The 17,925-nt window shown below is 40.9% G+C and overlaps 2 protein-coding genes across 2 annotated transcripts in view; one reads left to right on the forward strand and one right to left on the reverse strand.

The window, feature by feature from the left end:
* The window catches only part of RTN4 (reticulon 4), a 47,537-nt gene extending 44,925 nt beyond the window's left edge, over positions 1–2,612 (forward strand). The window contains exons 8-9 of the mRNA XM_068939949.1: positions 1,102–1,160; positions 1,554–2,612. Coding sequence (XP_068796050.1) covers positions 1,102–1,160; positions 1,554–1,596 — 102 coding nt within the window. The 3' untranslated portion in view covers positions 1,597–2,612. The remainder of the gene's footprint in view (positions 1–1,101; positions 1,161–1,553) is intronic.
* A 1,502-nt stretch (positions 2,613–4,114) lies between these two features.
* The window catches only part of EML6 (EMAP like 6), a 159,158-nt gene continuing 145,347 nt past the window's right edge, over positions 4,115–17,925 (reverse strand). Inside the window, exons 35-43 of the mRNA XM_068939947.1 lie at positions 15,784–15,941; positions 14,979–15,093; positions 13,542–13,730; positions 12,266–12,438; positions 11,521–11,683; positions 10,690–10,793; positions 9,319–9,472; positions 8,808–8,908; positions 4,115–5,676 (exon numbers count right to left, since the gene is read on the reverse strand). Of these exons, the coding sequence (XP_068796048.1) occupies positions 5,652–5,676; positions 8,808–8,908; positions 9,319–9,472; positions 10,690–10,793; positions 11,521–11,683; positions 12,266–12,438; positions 13,542–13,730; positions 14,979–15,093; positions 15,784–15,941 (1,182 nt within the window). The 3' untranslated portion in view covers positions 4,115–5,651. The remainder of the gene's footprint in view (positions 5,677–8,807; positions 8,909–9,318; positions 9,473–10,689; positions 10,794–11,520; positions 11,684–12,265; positions 12,439–13,541; positions 13,731–14,978; positions 15,094–15,783; positions 15,942–17,925) is intronic.

Genomic DNA, 17,925 nt, shown 5'->3' on the forward strand with positions numbered 1-17,925 from the left:
CTAGTGTTCAGGATTTGTGTCCTGAAACCCTGTGGATTTTGTAGCCCTGGCTAAAACATTGGTGGGAGGTGCTCAGCACAGTCCAGTGCTGCTTTGATGGATAGACTAGTGTGAAGGAAGGAGATGAGAAGCCAAAATAAAATGAATGCTATTAAATTGTAGCAGAGCTGAGCAGAAACAGTCTCTGGTAGGGCATGCCACAGAAGCGGGGGTGAGCCAGCTCTGGCTTAGCAGTTCCTTCTCCCCTTTCAAAAACAACCCCTCTTCACAGAGGCCAGACTGGGACTTAGAAAAGGAGAAAGGAAGGCACTGAGCGGATGGCGGAGCCTCTTGGGCTCCTCTCCAAGCTGCTCTATGACCCAAGAAAAAAATAAAATATCCTGAAGTGAAAGGAAATCCTGTAGCCCTGAGGGAAGATGATGAACAATTTGTGTGGCTTAACCCTGGCCCTCAATCCTCTTGACAAGCTGAATGCTGCTGTCGAAGGATAAGCTGTTTAACGTGCCCAGCCCACCTAAGCTTGCGTTCTCCATGGTGCCGAGGGGATGTGGAAGAGTTGATTGCTCCTCACTGGAGGGCCTTGGTTGTGTGCCCTCATGTTGGAGCAGCCTGGACATGAGATGCGGTGAAACGCTAGTGACTAGTTTGAAACACGCAGAAGCCAGAGATGGATTTATTTAAGTACTCACCCCTAATCCCTGTGGTTGTGTGTGCTCCTGAAGGCAAACGCTAGCACCGGTCGTGGCTGAAGGTGCAGGATCTCTTGCAGAGAGCTTGGGCGGGCAGGGCAGCCCCTGGGCTGCTCCTCAAAACAGCAGCTCTGGCATGTGCCTTTATCCTTGGAAGCTCTTGCCTTTTTGTGGTCACCAGTCACAATCAAGGGAGCTTTATACTGGAAACCAACTGAGAGGAGCTGAGCAGGGTAACCTGGTGTGGCGTCAAACTGGGAAATGAACACACACGCAAGCTCCTGACTTCTTTCTGTCACGCTTTTCCTGTAGAGCATGCTTCAGTGTAGCATATCTGTGACTACCAGGCAGCAAAGTAACTCATATGTAAGAGTCAACGAAAACAGCTAATATCTGTTGTCTTAAATTTCAGGCCCAAATTGATCATTATTTGGGACTAGTGAACAAGAATGTCAAAGATGCGATGGCTAAGTGAGTTTTTTTTGTTTCATCTTTTAAATAATTAAGAGGTCTTGATATATGTGTGCTATTTCTGTATCTAACAAATACATAATGTACATTAGTCATGGGAGGGAAGTCCTTTATTATTTAAATAGTAGAATGTTTATGAAATCAGCTCCTTTCTTGCTGATGTAGTTGTTAATATTGGATGAAACTTGAGTCGCTCGTTTCTAATAAAAATCGATCGATATATTTGAAACCATTAGGCAAGGGGCGAATGAAGAGGAATTCAGCAGTCTTAGCAGCTTGAACGTGATAGTTGTGTGTTGCCGTGATAATTATCTTCAGGTTGGTGGGTTTTAAGAATACAGTCATACTTACCTTTTTTTTCCTTACTGAAATGCTGTTTTCCTCTTCTTACAGGATTCAAGCAAAGATCCCTGGGTTGAAGCGCAAAACTGAGTAAAAAGTCTCAAGCAACTTATCGATAGGAAGTTCATCTTTTAAGGGGAAAATACTCATCTGGATTTACATGGGGAGGGTCAGGGAATAGCAAAACCCTTGACATTGCAGTGCAATTTCACAGATCTTTATTTTTTAGCAACGCAGTGTTTGAGGAAAAATAACTGTTTTGACTGCCATGTGTTTCATCATCCTAAGTATTGTAAGCTGCTATGTATGGATTTAAAACTAATCATCTTTCTTTATCCTGTGTGCAGCACTGGCTAATACAAAAGATTTGAAAAAGCTGTACATTTTGCTTCATCAGAGGTAGTCCCTGCTGCGTTCAAGAAGAGGTAGTGCAGGTGGATTGGAGGGTAACACTTCCCAGTTTGTGCACTGTGTATGGTCTGTGTAGATTGATGCAGATTTTCTAAAATGAGATGTTTTAGAAGAATATACCATTTTAGCAAGTTTTGAAAAATCTTGCCTTTTTGGTATGAGTATAGCTGTATTGTGATTTTATTGTTTTATCAATTGCCAATATATATATGTGTTTCACAAAGCTTAGATCTTTCAGCTGCTCCACAGTGCTTCATACTTCAGAGAATTGACTGATTTCTGGACTAGCTCCATAGCACACAAGCTTGAAAAATTAAAATGTCTTGTAAACACTAGCATCTGTTTAAAAGAAACAAAAACGAATGGAAAAAGGAACCTCCACGTACATTTAAAAAAAAAGTAATAAATAAATTACAGCACACACTTTGTTGCACAAGCATAAAGTAGTTGATTTTAAGTAAATACTTCTACAGTCTCTCAAACTCTGATAATCTGTGGACCGAATATCTAATGCTGCAATTGTTGTTTGGAAACTTAAAACCTTGTTATGCAAGAAATTATAAATGCAAATTTATACACTTGCAGTTTAAGCTGTATTGAACTAAGTCTGTGGAATGCATTGTGAAATGTAAGAAAAAAATTAAAAAAAAAAACAAACAAAAAACCCAAGTATCAATAAAGCTTATAGACATAAAATAATATCGGTATTTTGCTTTCTTGAGGCAAGTTTAATATATTTGTGTTTATTTTGTTCAAATTCATAAAGTGATTAAATATCCATTGTACCTGGTGGTGGAAATAGTTTTTTTTTTTTCAGGTTTATAGCAATGTGGCTAGATGGATTTTTCATGGTATCTTCTCTTTTCATATGTGCAGTGTGAAGCGGTTTGTTCAGTTGTAGTTATATCTGATGTCCTGAATAGCTGTGTGTTGGCCGGTGATGCCCAGTTAGGCCTGTAGTTCGGGTAGCACAGATCCGTGCCTACAGCGAGGAGGCCTCCGCGCTGACTGCTGAGGCCTCCGGCGCTACCGCTGCTAGCTGTGCCGGCAGCTCAGCGGCCAGAGGCGACTGTGCAACTCCAGTTTCGTGTTGTGAGTCGGTTACTGAAAACTGTGAAAGATGAAATTTGAGGTTGTTTATGCTAAAAGAAGTAATGATCCTTGGTTTCTTTTATTTTGGAGACCACAATGTATACCATGCTCTAGTTTGAGGGTAATTATGAAGCAATTCCAATAACTTTTCAGATAAACTTGAGTCTGATGATTTAAAGAGAACTGGACAATGAAAACTTATATTCAAATTTATTTGAGACCACAGATTTTTAATTAATAGTATCTTGACCATTTAAAAATAAATTCATGCATTAATACTTTAATTTACAGTATAATACATCATCACTTCTGATAATTTTATACATAAAACCAAACCATATAAACATACAAATTGTTTTAAGTGTTTTCCTGACAGACACTATTGCTGTTAGATATTTTTCACATCACCATTTATTAATTCATTCTGCTGCACAACTGGTTTTATTCAGGATACAATCAATGTGAAAGGCAAACATTACAACATAGGCAAAAAAGGTGTTCACTAACATCACCACCTAACATGATTACATAGTATGATCAAGGTTTCCTTTTTAAAAAAAAAAAAACTGCATAGGGACTCTTATTGTGTATCTGACAGACTGATCTTCTGTATAGTAATATAAGGCATTAATAAATTCCATTTAAAAAAAAATGATTCTTTGAGGTTGCTGAAGCACTTTTGTGTGTTAAATATACACTGATCCACTTCTTTTAATTGGATATTCCTTGCATCTGTCTTTTGCATGATACTCTGTATCCAGCAGCTACTTTCTTACTAAAACTCAGTGGGAGTCAGACGTGGTTTGCCAGAAAGTTCCCTAGTTCAAGGGAATTCTGAACTGGAATTAAAGCAGTATTTAACACTTCCTTTCAAACACTAAGTTTAAGTCAAAATGTTTTATTTTTGCCTTTACTACTTTTGATTAGAAAATAGTCTTTTTAAAAGAAAGGTCTCTTCAAAACATGGATGTGTTCCATGCCAGATGTGTCAAAAATCTGCTTCTAAACTATTTTGTTCAAAAAAAAAAAAAAAAAGCAAAAACCTCCAAAAACGAACAACCAAAGTTTCTTTTTTTCTTTCTTTCTTTCTTTTTCTTTATTTCCCCCCCCCCCCCCCTTCCCTCCTCTCTCTCCCATTCCATCCTCCTGCTAGCTTTGGTTTTTGACAAAATGTTTGTTAACAAAGGTTAAACAGTGCTACTTGCTTTTTGTGACCAGCTGTAGATGGTCTCATAGTCTCCATGGGCAGGTAGAGGAGACTCCTCTTCTGCACGCACCTGCCTCGTGCTGCCTGCCCCCCCTTCCCAGCTCTGGCAGGGTGTGAGAGAAGCAGTGACAGAGGAGGCCAGCGTTGGCAAAGATGATGCTTTTCTCGGTGGTGGGTTACTTGCCTGGTACCAGCATGATTTATTTTCTGCTGCTGAGCGGGGTGGGCCTAGCTGCCAGCAGAAGGGTGGGCAGTTTTGGGGACTGATGTAGCAGCCCTTCATGAAGTTCACTTGGGATGTGTTCAGGAAGTCTGGCCTGAGGGCAGTGTGGGAAATAGTGATTCTTGGAAGCCTTCAAAGCACTTTTTTAATAGGCTTAGTAATTACTGCCTGTGAAAGTAGTTAAATGAAAAGCACATTTTCTCACAAACAGGGAGAATACAGGAACACTCAGAAAACTACTTCCTCATTATTTGTGTTTAAGCTCCCTGAAGCAAAGCGGTCCATGCTCCCTCTCTCCATGTTCCTTTTCCCCTTAACTCATCCTCAGCGCTGAGCTTCAAATTCTGGCTGCAATCTACTGTCATGAACCAAACGCAGACAGTTTATCAGGTGGTGTAACGTCCTCAGGAACTTGGCCTTCTAACAATGCATTTGTTCTTGCTCTTGGAAACATTCTGGAATTTGTTTGTCAACGTATTAACAATAGAAGCAGAAAAAATGGGTGATATAAGTACACATCTGGAAAAGATGTTAATGGGTAGCCCTCCTCTGTGAAAGTTATAGCACCATATGTTGAAAGCAGACATTGGTGGGAGGCAAGATTGTAGCCCATACTACTGGAAAATCGTTCAAAGGCACTTCATGGATAGAAAACTTTGCCAAATAAATATATTTAAAAACAAAATGGACTTCAAAAATGATACTTTCCTCCTTGGATTACTGAAAGCTGAAGTATGAATCCAGCGTACTCATTAAAAGCTTGCAGTTTACTTAATGCACCAAATTCTAAATTTGAGTTTTAAGCAGGTGTTGTAAAAACACCAACTTTCTTGAACACATGTTCAAGCACTGAATTTTGAAATTATGCAAATTAAAGGGCTCAGCATTTTCTTGGTGTGCTGCCTTTGCAGACATGGTTTGGAGAACATAGTATTAAGCAAAAGCAGCTTAGTGATTGAACTGTTCATCCCTTAGGCCTACGTGGGTTACAAAACTGTTCCCTTTTAAACTTCAGCTTCCTTCTCAAGGATGTTGGTCTTTCAGATGCAAAAGCACATTCTCTTTCAGTATGGCCACATCAGTAATCTGAAAATGTGCAGTCCATGCAGCATTGTATGGAAATCACAGCAGCCGAGCGGCTAGAGGCATTCATGGCTGTCCGGTCCAGAGCGGTCACTTGGTGGTGGCAGTAACAGCAGCAAGAAGATTTGTCTGATCAAAGACATCGCCAAACAAATACACTACAAAGAATTGACAGTAAAGTTATTTTTAAGTAACTTGCTGATCAACATATTATGCTAAGAGAAATGCGATTAGGGAACTAGCAATCAGGATGCTTCAAATAAATACTTGTAGCTCTTAATTGTGCTTTATGTAGAGTCTTCCTGTTAAATTTACACGTATCAAGTCATGGAATTAATGGTCAAATACTAGCGCTACAATGCGCTTTTCTCATAAGAGAATTAGTCATTATAACTGTTCCCCCCCACCCGTTCCATATGTGTGTTGTCAGTCAGTGAAGGACTGAAATTTGGGGAAAAAAACTATTATTTTACTTTGCATAGTTAAACTTCGGCTCAATAAATTGTCATCGGAACAATGTTGACAGAATTAAGCCAGCTGATAAGCTTCTAGCGGCATATATTACCTTCCCGACTGCAGGATGTGTGTTTAGGTAAATACGTCCTTTTGTTCCCATGCAACAACTTTGCTTATCAATGCTTCCTGATCACTCCCTGTGCAATGCCTTTTCCAAAGAAAAGTTTCAATTTTTTTTTTTTTTTTTCCAAGCAGGAAAAAGAAAACATTTAATTTCTGGGGCTCCTTTAGTTCCACCATCACTGCACAAATGATTGTGAATGACACCTTTGAAAAACAGCTTGTCTAGTGCAATGGAAGAAGTGTTAAACTCACTGTAGGGTGTTGAACATTAAAAAAAAAAAAAAGCCACTGACTTTATGGCCCTAAAATAATACAGTATCTAACCTTCAGGCTTGCTGAGTGCCGCTTAGCATCATGATACACAAGTCAGTATTTAGTTTTGTGTATCAGGAAAAGATGCATAGTCTTGGTCACTGGCAAAATGACTCAAGCCTGCTGAGTTTGACTTAGGTCAAGCTACGGTCTTGTATTTCCCTCTTAGGCAATTGTAACTACTTGAAGCGTTTTTCTTGATACTCATTTGTTACTGTTAGTCTCTGTGCCCTTTTATTTTTCCTACCTTGTTGCGGTTCTATTTCTACCCTTAGCTTTTTAAAAAGGATTTGTGCCACTCGCTATTTAACCCCATGCAGTTTTGTTCCTCCCCTCTCTGCTCCCTGCTAGGCTCGACAATAGACCTGGCTTTACTGAGCATTAGTGGAAGCTCCAATGCGCTTGCTCGCTCTGCCCCCCGCTTCTTTTCGTCTTCTTTTTTTCTCTCTCTCTCCTTCTCTTCTCTTCTCTTCTCTTCTCTTCTCTTCTCTTCTCTTCTCTTCTCTTCTCGTCTCTTCTCTTCTCTTCTCTTCTCTTCTCGTCTCTTCTCGTCTCTTCTCGTCTCTTCTTTTCCTCTTCTCACTTCAGGAACCTTTCGAACTGCCTCCTGTCATTTGAACTGTTTCTTTCTAAATCTGTCTGGCCTTCTGTTCAGCTGAATTCCTGCCCTTCCCTTTGCACTGAGAGCTCTGGCCAGTTATTTCTGTGTGAGTGATGGCCGCGGCAGCTGTCTTTGTCTGCGGGGATCCTGCGCCAGCTGCCAGCCCCATGGGCGCGTGGCGCCCCGCGGCCCCACGGCCTGGCAGGCCCGCTCGCTGCCGCAGCTTCCCAGGCGCACGCTTAGCGAGTGCGGCAACAGTTGTCACTTAGGAAAAGCTGCCTGTTTCAAAGAGACTATCAGGATTTTTTTTTTTCTTTAGACACCTTTTATGGGTGTGGCAGCAGGCAAGGTTTCTTAGTATAGACAGGCATAGAAACTTGAAGTTAGAAAGTTAGTTATTGAAAGCATTACAAAAGAATGAATATGGCAATTCTAGCTACCGCTGTCCGGCCCCTGCTCTGAGTGAGCATCTGCTTTAGCTACAGCAGCACTGACAGGTGCGCGATAACCCTATTTTCAAAAAAAAAAAAAAAAACCAAAAAACCTTGGCTTGCTGTGCCAAGGTAATTTCTTCCAGTATTTAATTTTTTTCATAGTTCAGATTTCTTTTTTTCTCGTATCCTGGCTGAATCATGTTAGCTGTGCTATGTCCATGGGCACCTATCAGTCACACTGATTGTAATGACCTGCTAGAGCAGAGGGCTGGTATGCCAGCTGCCTCTGTCCCTGGACTCAGTAATAAAAATAAAAATCTCCATTTCACCCCGTCAGCTGAGATCAGATTTTGTTTTTTTCTAAACACAGTGGGTTTGATGCACTCAGTTGCAGAAAGATGAAAGCAAACTAAAAAAAAAAAATTCACAGCACGCTACATGCAGGAAAATATATGCATGGACAGACCGCACATGCAAAGCAGGAGATCTGCTTGCAATGCTGTCCTCGGGAGGAGCAATGCTGTAACAGGAGCGGCTACACCCTGGCATGCCCATTGCACTTGCCCTCTTTAGGGCCCTCCCCTGCCCTAGCTGGGCCCTGTGCATTTATGTGTTGCAGCACTGAGCAGCACCTTCTAGGTAGGGTTTTTTTTTTCTTTTTTTTTCCCTGCACATTTTTTTTTCCCTCTCTGTAAAAGGTTGTGGCGGGATGGGGACCTGGGTGCTGCCACAGTACACAGATCTGGGGCGGGGGGGGGGGTGTCAGGTGTTCAACAAGAGCATCCGAGGCTCTGGCAGTGGTGGGAGCTCTCGGCCAGTGCTGACCTGCAGACACGGCCAAGCTGGTGCCCACGCTTCAGCTCTGGGCTCTGCGCGGGGCCGGCTCCTGCTCGTGCATGGCATGCACAGAGCTGGTTGTGCAGCAGCTCTCGCCATCCCGCAGGGAGCACGGAGGTGGACTGGCGCGATCTGCGCTGGCTCACGCGGGGCTAGGCAAGAGCTGCCCGGTTTGTCTTTGCACCGAGGGGGAAAGCAAGGCGCTAAGCAGAAGCCTGGTACCCTGGTGACATACATGGAAGGCACTGAAACCTGACTGCAAGTTCTTTTACCCAGGAGTCAGCTCTACCTGAGATGACATGTTGTGAATGGGGCCAAGGTGGCTGGAGCAAATTAGATGCAAGTGACCATAAAAATACAGAGGTTTGGGAATAAGAAAAGCAAAATAAACTATCATGCTCAAAAAAGTAGGCTTCAATAACCTCTATGAATGGACTTAGAAAGGTGTTAACTGCATTGCTTTGGCTTTAGCATGGAATGGAACTCAAAACATTTTTGCTCATCATAAAAATAAAGGAGACGTTACCTGCAGTCATCTCCTCCTGTACTTATAACATACTTGTCATCATGAGAAAAGCGTATGTTGGTAACGTGCGCAGAATGCCCAAAATACCGCTTGTGTTTGGCCTGTTGGAAAAAGAAGAAATGCTCAGGAAAGCAATATACAGTGTAGAAGTGACTAAGTTGCCTTGTGAACATATAAATAATAAGTATTCCCACTCGTACTGGTACCTTCTAGCCCACAAAATTCCCAGCTCAGCATCTGGTTCTGTGCTTTGGGACCTCCTTCCACAGCTGGTTTTCCCTGGCTGCTGGAAGACAGCTACTCATCACTTGTGTGCTGCTCCCCCCGCCAAGGACAACCCTTCTGCTGCGCACACTTGCTCCCACGCTCCCGCAGCCAGCGCTGGCTGGGAGCAGCCTGGTGATGACCTGTTGGACCATACAGTGCCTCCTCCTTAAAAACCATGACATGGAATTTGAACACAGGGAATAGCAAACAGCTTAGATTAAAATAAAATAAAATATCCACTTACAAATTTTTCTGTGCATGGAAAATCAAAAAGTTTCACCAGACCAAAATCATCTCCTGTGACTATATTTAAGCCAGCATGGGTCACACACGCACAATTGACATCTGCTTTATCTGCATTTCGTGGCCAAATTCCAATGACTTCATCTCCAAGAATGCTGTTCCAAAACGAAGTTAGGAAAAAAAAAAAAAAAACATTAGACCATAAGAACTACTTGCCGCTGCTCTTTTCCAGAGCATGGTGAGGCTGCACAGACTGGCATTAATAAACTGCCCCCTTTAAAAGCAAATCTTTTCCCTCTACATTTTTGCACCCCATGCTATCTCATAATGGAGGGCATTACAAGAGTATTTCCTTTTTGCATGGCTCCTAAACCAGCTCCACCACTAAGTACTAAGGCTTATCACCTGTGAACTAACTGCAACATTTCAGACAAGCAGCTTGTGCTGCTAGTCTGGGTCTTTCCTCACGGGCGCGCACCCTCCCTTAGACGAATTTTTACAGCAGTGTTCTCTTCTCTTAGGCCTAAGTTCTTGAGTGAGGGGATGCTTGTTTGGCCTTAGAATATTTACCAAAATAGCTATTTTACCCTTAGTTGAAGTATTTCTTTCTAATTATTCACATTTACCCACATATTAACTGTCAGATGGAGCTGCCACACTCCCACACTCTGTCAGGAGTCCTTCAAAATGAGTAATTCAGGGCAGATTCTTCAGCTTGCTTGATAACAGAGCAGTAAGAGTGGGAGGACTCTCATTTCTTTTCTCCTAGTAACGAGCTTGTATCATCATCTCACTGATTAGTGTCAGAATTGCTTTTCTCCTGTTCCAGTTTCTACTTTAAGGGCACAGCCATAGTTTCGTAATCATACTGGGAGCATTGCATATAAATCCATTCCAATAAAAATATTTCAGTGGTGCCAACAACTCCTTCCTTGATCAATTCAGCTTATGTTTCCCTGTCCACCACGCTGACTAACCGTTATGGGAAAAGGCAGTGCCCAGAGTGCCAACAAGAGCGACTCTGAACACTGAGCGGCACGGAGCAACGCGAGGGGCAATGCGCCTCGCTGCTTGGAAGTCCGCGTGGAAGAGCAGCTAACCCCGCGTGGCGATAGGACCGCCCTCCATAGAGACCGCTGGATACCAACTAGCTGAGAGTTTGTTTAAAAGAAGGTGTGTAAGCTAGAGCTTCGGGGAAGGCGCTTCGGGGAAGGCGACTTTGTGTGCTTTCTGTCACGGCTTTGCTAATAAGTAACAGCTGGACCCTGTGGAGCTTGCATGCATGTGTTTTACGCAGTAGGAGCCTGTGCAGCCTAGTTCTGTATTACAGTCAACCCCAATTAGGCAGAACATTGTTCTTCAGCGCTTTCACCTTGTCCATGTGGCCCATGTGATCTTTTCTATTAATGCAGGATCTGTTATTTGCTTTCCCAGTGGTACCTCATGAACTTGACGCTTATAAGCACCTGTTGATACCTGCAAGTAGAAAAACAAAAAAACCTAGTTAACTTGGCCATAAATAACTTTTTTAACTCATAAGATTTCCAGCTGTAAAATTCTCAGCAAGTCTTATCATGAAATAAAGATCTACCATAACATTTCTTTTTTTTCCTAATTAGCTATAATTCACTATATGTAATAGAAAGTAATCAGAATAACGTTACAGAATGGTAATTGCATGAGATATTCATATGCATGCGCCATAGCTGATAGATTTCCTTTCAGCTATATACTATCTGGTTTATCTCGACCCCATCTTACAAAATCTATAGCAGCAGAAAAAACTTCAGAAGGAAACCTCACACATCTGTTCAGGTATCACATGCGTCCAATCATGGGAAAAGGAGGAGAACTGTTTCCATATGGAGATTACAGTCCACAACTTCATTTGTAGTGGAGCACCCATTTCCTTACATAGTGTTCATAGAGCTCTATTTAAAGCTCTCTCTCCAAATAAGTGGGTGTTCCCCTGGCTTCTGCATCTCCTACGGCAGCAATATAGGTCAGTTCCCTTACAAGGTTTTTAGCGTGCCAAAGCCTATCAGCACTATCTGATCTACAGCAAAAGATTTAGGAGCCCCTTGAACTGCTGTTCAGAATAACTTTGGAAAGCCTCCCTCACCCACTCTTACTTCCATCTTCTTATTATATCTGGTAACAAGTCACAGGAATAACAGCAAATGTGGGCCTGCTCAAAACATACCTGAATATACCTGCTGTCTGCAGAAAAATCCATCTGTATGACAAAACTCGCAATGTCTTTGCAGTAGCCTATCCGGTTTAGTGTCGTGCCTTGAGTGAGGTCATAAAAATCCACAGTATGTTCTTGGGAACCCACTGCCAAAAATCTGTTATCTGGGCTGATTCTAGGCAATAAAGCATGAGAGGGGAATATAATTTACTGCTTCAGGTGAACAAATTCAAATTCCTTTTAATGGAAAACAATTATAAATCTTATATCAATTGCAAGATTCAATCCAAATCAAACCTTGATGCTCAACAGGCAGATTAGATAGGCTGAGGCTATCATATATAGTTAACAGATGTTAATATCGCATTTGTATAAAGTGCACTGCATACTGTCCAGAGCATCACTAATCCTCCGTGAGAAAACTACAGGATCTGCAATTTTTATTGCACTAACAATTCTAACTGCACTATAAAATTATTTCCTAGGATCATAGCTCCACAATGTGCAAACTACTAGCTATATTCAAGTGGATATAACTGAATTAATCACAGGAAAGGAGTGTGGTATAGAAGGTAAATAAGCTTAAGGGCTATGCAATGCCATCTATCAGCCAACCAGTAATTGCATTTCACAATTTCATGCACGTTTCAACAAATTCAGAGTTACAAACACCAGGAAATCAACTTAGAATTTGACAGACTTTTTCGTAAGTAAGGGCTGTGTATTTGAAGAACTTCAACTGAAATTTTTGACACACCTGATATCTTGAATTGCAGACTTCCGATCTCGCTTTTTGCCCCAAACTTTAAGGCTATTTACAAGTAAAATAACAAATTCTCCATTCTTCATGCCAATAGCAACCATTTCACCATCAGGACTATAAGCAGCACATCTTGCTGGATGACCTAGATTCACTTTGTTCAGCAGTTTCTGTATTGACAAAAGCAAAAGTTTCTTACCTCCCCTGTGGAAAACTATGAAGTAAATGGAAAGCTTCCAAACACAAAGTATAAAAGCTACTTATTAGAAACAAATTGTAGATAGTTTCCTCTAAATCTAAATCTGAAATTTCACATAAACAATCACATCCCACAAGGTGTACGTTACAAAATAGGCTTCAAAATACAGAACTAATTCAAATGGCAGTTTCATGTTTGCATCTATCGCGTTGCAGACTGACTTCAATTTTGACACCAGAAAGAACACAACTCGGCAAAAAAGGCTGAAAAATCAGTACCCTATTGAACTTAACAGGTGATTTTGATACTTTAACTACTGATAGGGATTTTTTTCTTTAATCTTATTCGCAATGTGAAAATATAGCAAAATGGTCTTGCATTTTCACTTACCTGATTGTATTTATATTACATTAATTTTTCATATTAAAAGTTAGCCATAATAGCTCAGGTAACTAGCTTTAGAAAAGGTTTAGATAGCCTAGAAAAATTGTCTTATTTTTAAAATTCGTTGCTGATAAATACAATTAGACATTGGGAAAAAAATTCCTGAATTATATACACAAGGCTCTAAAAAAGGTTCTAAAAAGGAAGGAGTAATGTTTGCCAATGAGGCAGGCTTATTGTTGGGGTCTGTGAATTGGCCGGCGACAGGACAATCTGTGTTACCCAGCATTTAATTAACATTTACAATTAACATCAACAATTAGCATCTAATTAAAATGCTTCCTTAATACATGCCATTCTATAATTTTAGATCAAAACTTTAATTTCTTAGAATGTTTGATAAACTATACACGACAAAAGGCACTCTATCAGCATGTGTGATTTCAAACAACTGCATTTCTCTGAAAAATTGCATGCTTTTGGAAAGAGCAGCAGGCTACCTCAATGACTTACCATGGCAACATATCAAGAAGAGAACAATATCGAAACACAGGAAAAACACTGCTCTTATATGTGGCTGCTAAAGGGGCATATGTGGCCGGAGGTGTGTCTATCTTATAGTTGGAAAATGCTTAGTTTATATAAAATTATTGCTTTTAATCACATACTTTTCAATTTAGTGCTACTCACTTTGTCACACAGGTCCCATATTCTTGCTGTTCCATCATTACTTGCAGAGATAAATATGTCTTTTGAGGGGTGAGTGGCTAAGCCCCAGATTTCCCCTTCCATGTGACAGTCAATCAACAAGTTTGAAGCAGCATTTTTTTCTCCTACTTCGAGGATTTCCCCATCTTTTGTTCCCACTAAAATTTTTCCCTGTTTGCAGCCAAAAAAAAAAATGGAGAGGCAGCTTGTCAATATAATGGATATAATATCAGTAGTAGTAAAATATAGATGCATTGCAGAAATGCTTGTGATACCTCGCTCTGATTTATATTGCTTGTTCATGCAGAATCTTAAAAACAGGCCAATAAAACACCTACACTTTCACATCTGGAGATTTGCTATCATATTCTGGCGTTACTGTTGAGCAACGGTGGTGGACTTCAAGCTTGCCAGTGAGTATTTTTATTCAAATCATAGTGCTTTACACAAGACTTGCTAGAGCATAATTCTCATACCTCTGAAATGACTTACTATCACTTTTGGGCAATAATAAAAAAATCAAAACAGGGTTTTAGGCTCAGTTAGACTGTCTCAGAGCACCTTACATCTATTCTAGCCAAAGTGTCATAGTCTAAACTGGAACAGCTTTCTCAGCAAAAGCTTGGAAAAAAGCATAAATAGATACAGTTTGGAGATGGTTAATGGCTCCTTACTTAGAGATGTAAAACAGCACTCCTCAGTGTTGTTGTTATCAAAGACTATGTCAAATTGCTGAGGCCTGATATTCAAAGTTAAATAGAGACCGTTTCATGAAGCGTTATTTGAACAGATACCCACCATATGAAGTCACATTTCTACATCATCACACCTGCCTTCCATCAGCAACATTTACAAGCACAATTTAAACATGTGCAAAAGTGACCTTAGCACCTTAGTCAATCAGTCCTTTTTATTGTTTTCCACTTTACCAAAATTTAAAGCCAATCAGTAATACTCAGTGGCAACTTGCTTTATTTGTGAGTAAAAAAAAAAAAAAAAAAAAAAAAAAAAAAAGCTAGGAGCCAGTGTGCCTAACTGAAACACCTAAACTGTGCCTATATTTTATGGGAAGCAAACCTTGTAAAGTAGGTACCTAAACTACTTTTGGAAAAGGAAGGCAGGAGACAAGGTCTTATCCCAGTGAAGTACGTGCCTATACTTAGCACTGTCCTTTAGGGGCCTGCAAAGGCACTTCCCTCTCCCCGCTGACTGTAAAGGAGAGGTGGGCACTAACTGTCAGAAATGTGATCCCTGTGCAGTTTAAAGACGAGTAAGGAAATTTCACTAGGTAGACAGCCAAAGCTTCTTCCCATAGCTTTAGAAAAGTCGTCTCCTGTAGGTCGCCTACTCAACCTTTACCAAGGACAACATGACATCACGTGTACCAAAGTGTAAAATCTGCCAAGTCAGCTCACTTACTTTTCCTCTGCACACGGAGCGCACACACTCAATGAGCTGGCCTGTCTCAAGCTGAAACGCTCGGCATCGTTTCATCTCTTGATCCCATAGCTTTACAGCTCCCCCTTCTTTAGTGCTGAAAAGAAGCATGCCGTGTTACACAGATGCCTCCTTCTGCACGGGTTACAATGAATCTCATTTGTAAATCCCATCAGTATTCTTCTGATTACTTAAATAATAAAACATACATTGAATCACTTTCTCCTGTGTTTAAAGACATCTCGCTACTGTATAATGGAAGGAGATAATAAAAATATGGTAGCTAATGCTATCACACTTCACGTTCTAAACAGCATCAAATCTAATTTGCAAAAAGCAAATAGTTCGCTTGGCACTTAATCTCAAATCACTGTCACTGAGGTAGGCTCTGCAAATATGTTCTTACTTCTGGTAAATAGAAGATACTAATCAGTGAGTCTCTGTCATGAGAGGGAGAGTCTGCAGTTTGACAGAATTTAAAAATTAAGAAGAAAAACACTTCTGCCAGGCTGGCTGGAGCCGAGGCAACAGCACTCATACAGGTATTCACATTGGTTGTTAATTTGAGGTTCAACATGTCCTTTGCATCTATGTGCATTACTGTGACCCATGAGTGTCTTTACTTACTAAGACTCCTAGGCACATTTGATGTTAGTCATATTGAAACTTTTACATTGCAGACACTGTATGGCTCTGGGAAGTGTTGCATATGTCTAGGATATTGGATAAATAACAACAGTCATGAGACAGACAACAGGTGTGCACTTTAGGAAGGTATATGTCTTACGGTCTCTCCTTTCCTCCTGTAACAATAAGTCCATCTCGAAGAGTTGTGTACATTGTAAACACTGGCCCTGTGTGAGCTTTTGCCACAAGCCTGATCAGAAAATGATCCTTCCAGACGTAGACGTCTCCATTTATGGCACCAGTAAACGTTAGGTTATTCTGTAACAAATCGCAATGACTTCTGATATAATAAGCATCTTAACTTTTGTTCAGCTTGAATTAAAATTTTAGTTACTGAATTTCCTGAGAAAAGGCAACTATGCAATGAATGTAGGTCTTAAAAGCATCTTCTCTGAGAAGAATGTTTAATGACTGCACTCTAATGGTGCTTCTTTGAGATGTTATAATTAGTAAGGGTCCCGGTGCAGGGCACATTCACCTCATGCATCTCGAGATCTTTCAGATATACATACATCTTTTGCTTTGCATGTGCTCTGTCATGCCTCCTGCTGGGGAGATGGCGGACAGGTTACATGATCTACAAAGAAGCACCACTGCTGAAGTTTAAGTGACATTTCATTCTTCTTTGAGTATGTGTCAACAGGAATCCCACTTGTAGGTGACTAGTACCCAGTATGTTCTTCAAGATGCTGAAAACAAAGTGTATGAGTTTAAAACTGGAGAACTAATTTACTCAAGCTGACGTCTACTTTAGGCACCACAGCAATGGCATAATTTCTCACAGAAGCCATGGTTTGCAGGATGCAGTGGACTGTTCCGGGGCCTGGGGCTCCCTCAGGAATGGAGAAGAATAGTGAACGCTCTGCAGTGCAAAGGCCCCTTTGGAGTGGCCTCTCTCAAGTGGAAGAGCTTGCCTGCTGCTTAATCAGAGCTGCAAATGCACAATTGTGATCCACCTGGAGAGACTCTGCAGAAAGATCATCCGGCTTTTCAACAATTCGGAAATTACTGCAAGAGGTGAAATGACTTAGCTATATCAAAACAAGTAGAGAAAAAAATCTACATAAATAATGAGCATGTCATCTCTTCTTGCCTTTGGCAGGAACTAGGGAGAACGTTCTCAGCTGCCATGTCATGGTTGTGGAAGGAACTAATGATGGTCTGACCGTGGCAACTTGAAGTTCACTGAGTCTGAACTGAAAGATAGTTATCAGTAAAAATGGCAAGGGAAGCCTTTTGATGGGGGTTCGAAGGGAAGTTCCATGTCCTGCAATAAAAAGCAATGGTGACTCTTGAAGAAAATGGGGGAAACAGTGCCCAGACTGAGTTTGCAGTCCTCTGAGACGAAAACTGAATGTGGCTGTATCCCAGTCCGACATGTTGACTGAACCATGAGATGGACCTTGTTTAAATTGCATTCCCAAATTTTACATCAAATTTTACTCAGTCAACTGAGTCCAAATTGGGGAGGAAAGGGAGCTATTCAAAACCCAAACATCCTAGCATCAAGGCTGCATTTTGACTTTATCATCAATATTAGCGTTGATGCCAAATTCAGCTGTGGATTTTCCATCAAAGAGGATGTACCTACTTATAGCTTGTCTACTTGGTGTAGCACTAGGACAATGCACGGTCATTTGTCAGGAAGTTTCTAGAGCTTTTTATCTACTCTGGTTCAACTTCAACTCTCTATTGCAGAAGACAGAACTTCTTTTTGCACCTCACGACATGCAAATTCTTTGAAAGAATGATAAATTTTCCGAGTCCCTGCTTGGAATGTAGAATTGTCCCAGGCACATCAGTCTTCTACTGTATTTCTCCCTGTAAGGAATATTAATCTAACATAGGAAGGGTGAAGTTTGAAGCCTGCATGTTTTATGCTGTCATTAAAAAGACTCTGTACAAGTGAACGAGTAGTAAAGGTGAACTACAGGTTGTGTCAGTGAGGTTGATTCAGTGATCAAAAGAGGATGCTAGAAGTGCTTTTGGAAATTCTCAGGAGATTTTGATAGAGCTGACCCTTACATAAAAAGCAGCGGGATAAACATCTGCTGGATTCTGCCTTGTTGGGAAGTAAAATAAAAATGAGTCAGGTCCTTAGATGCATGAAGAGGTAGAGGGTACGTGCATAGCCCCTGCTTTATTAAGAACAATCTACCTACGCTCCTGCGACATGGAGTCATGCTTCCAGTGGGATTCAATGACACATACTTGAAGAAGAAAAAACTATCTTGAATGAATG

The sequence above is a fragment of the Struthio camelus genome, chromosome 3, assembly GCF_040807025.1.
Source record: "Struthio camelus isolate bStrCam1 chromosome 3, bStrCam1.hap1, whole genome shotgun sequence".
Lineage (NCBI taxonomy): Eukaryota > Metazoa > Chordata > Aves > Struthioniformes > Struthionidae > Struthio > Struthio camelus.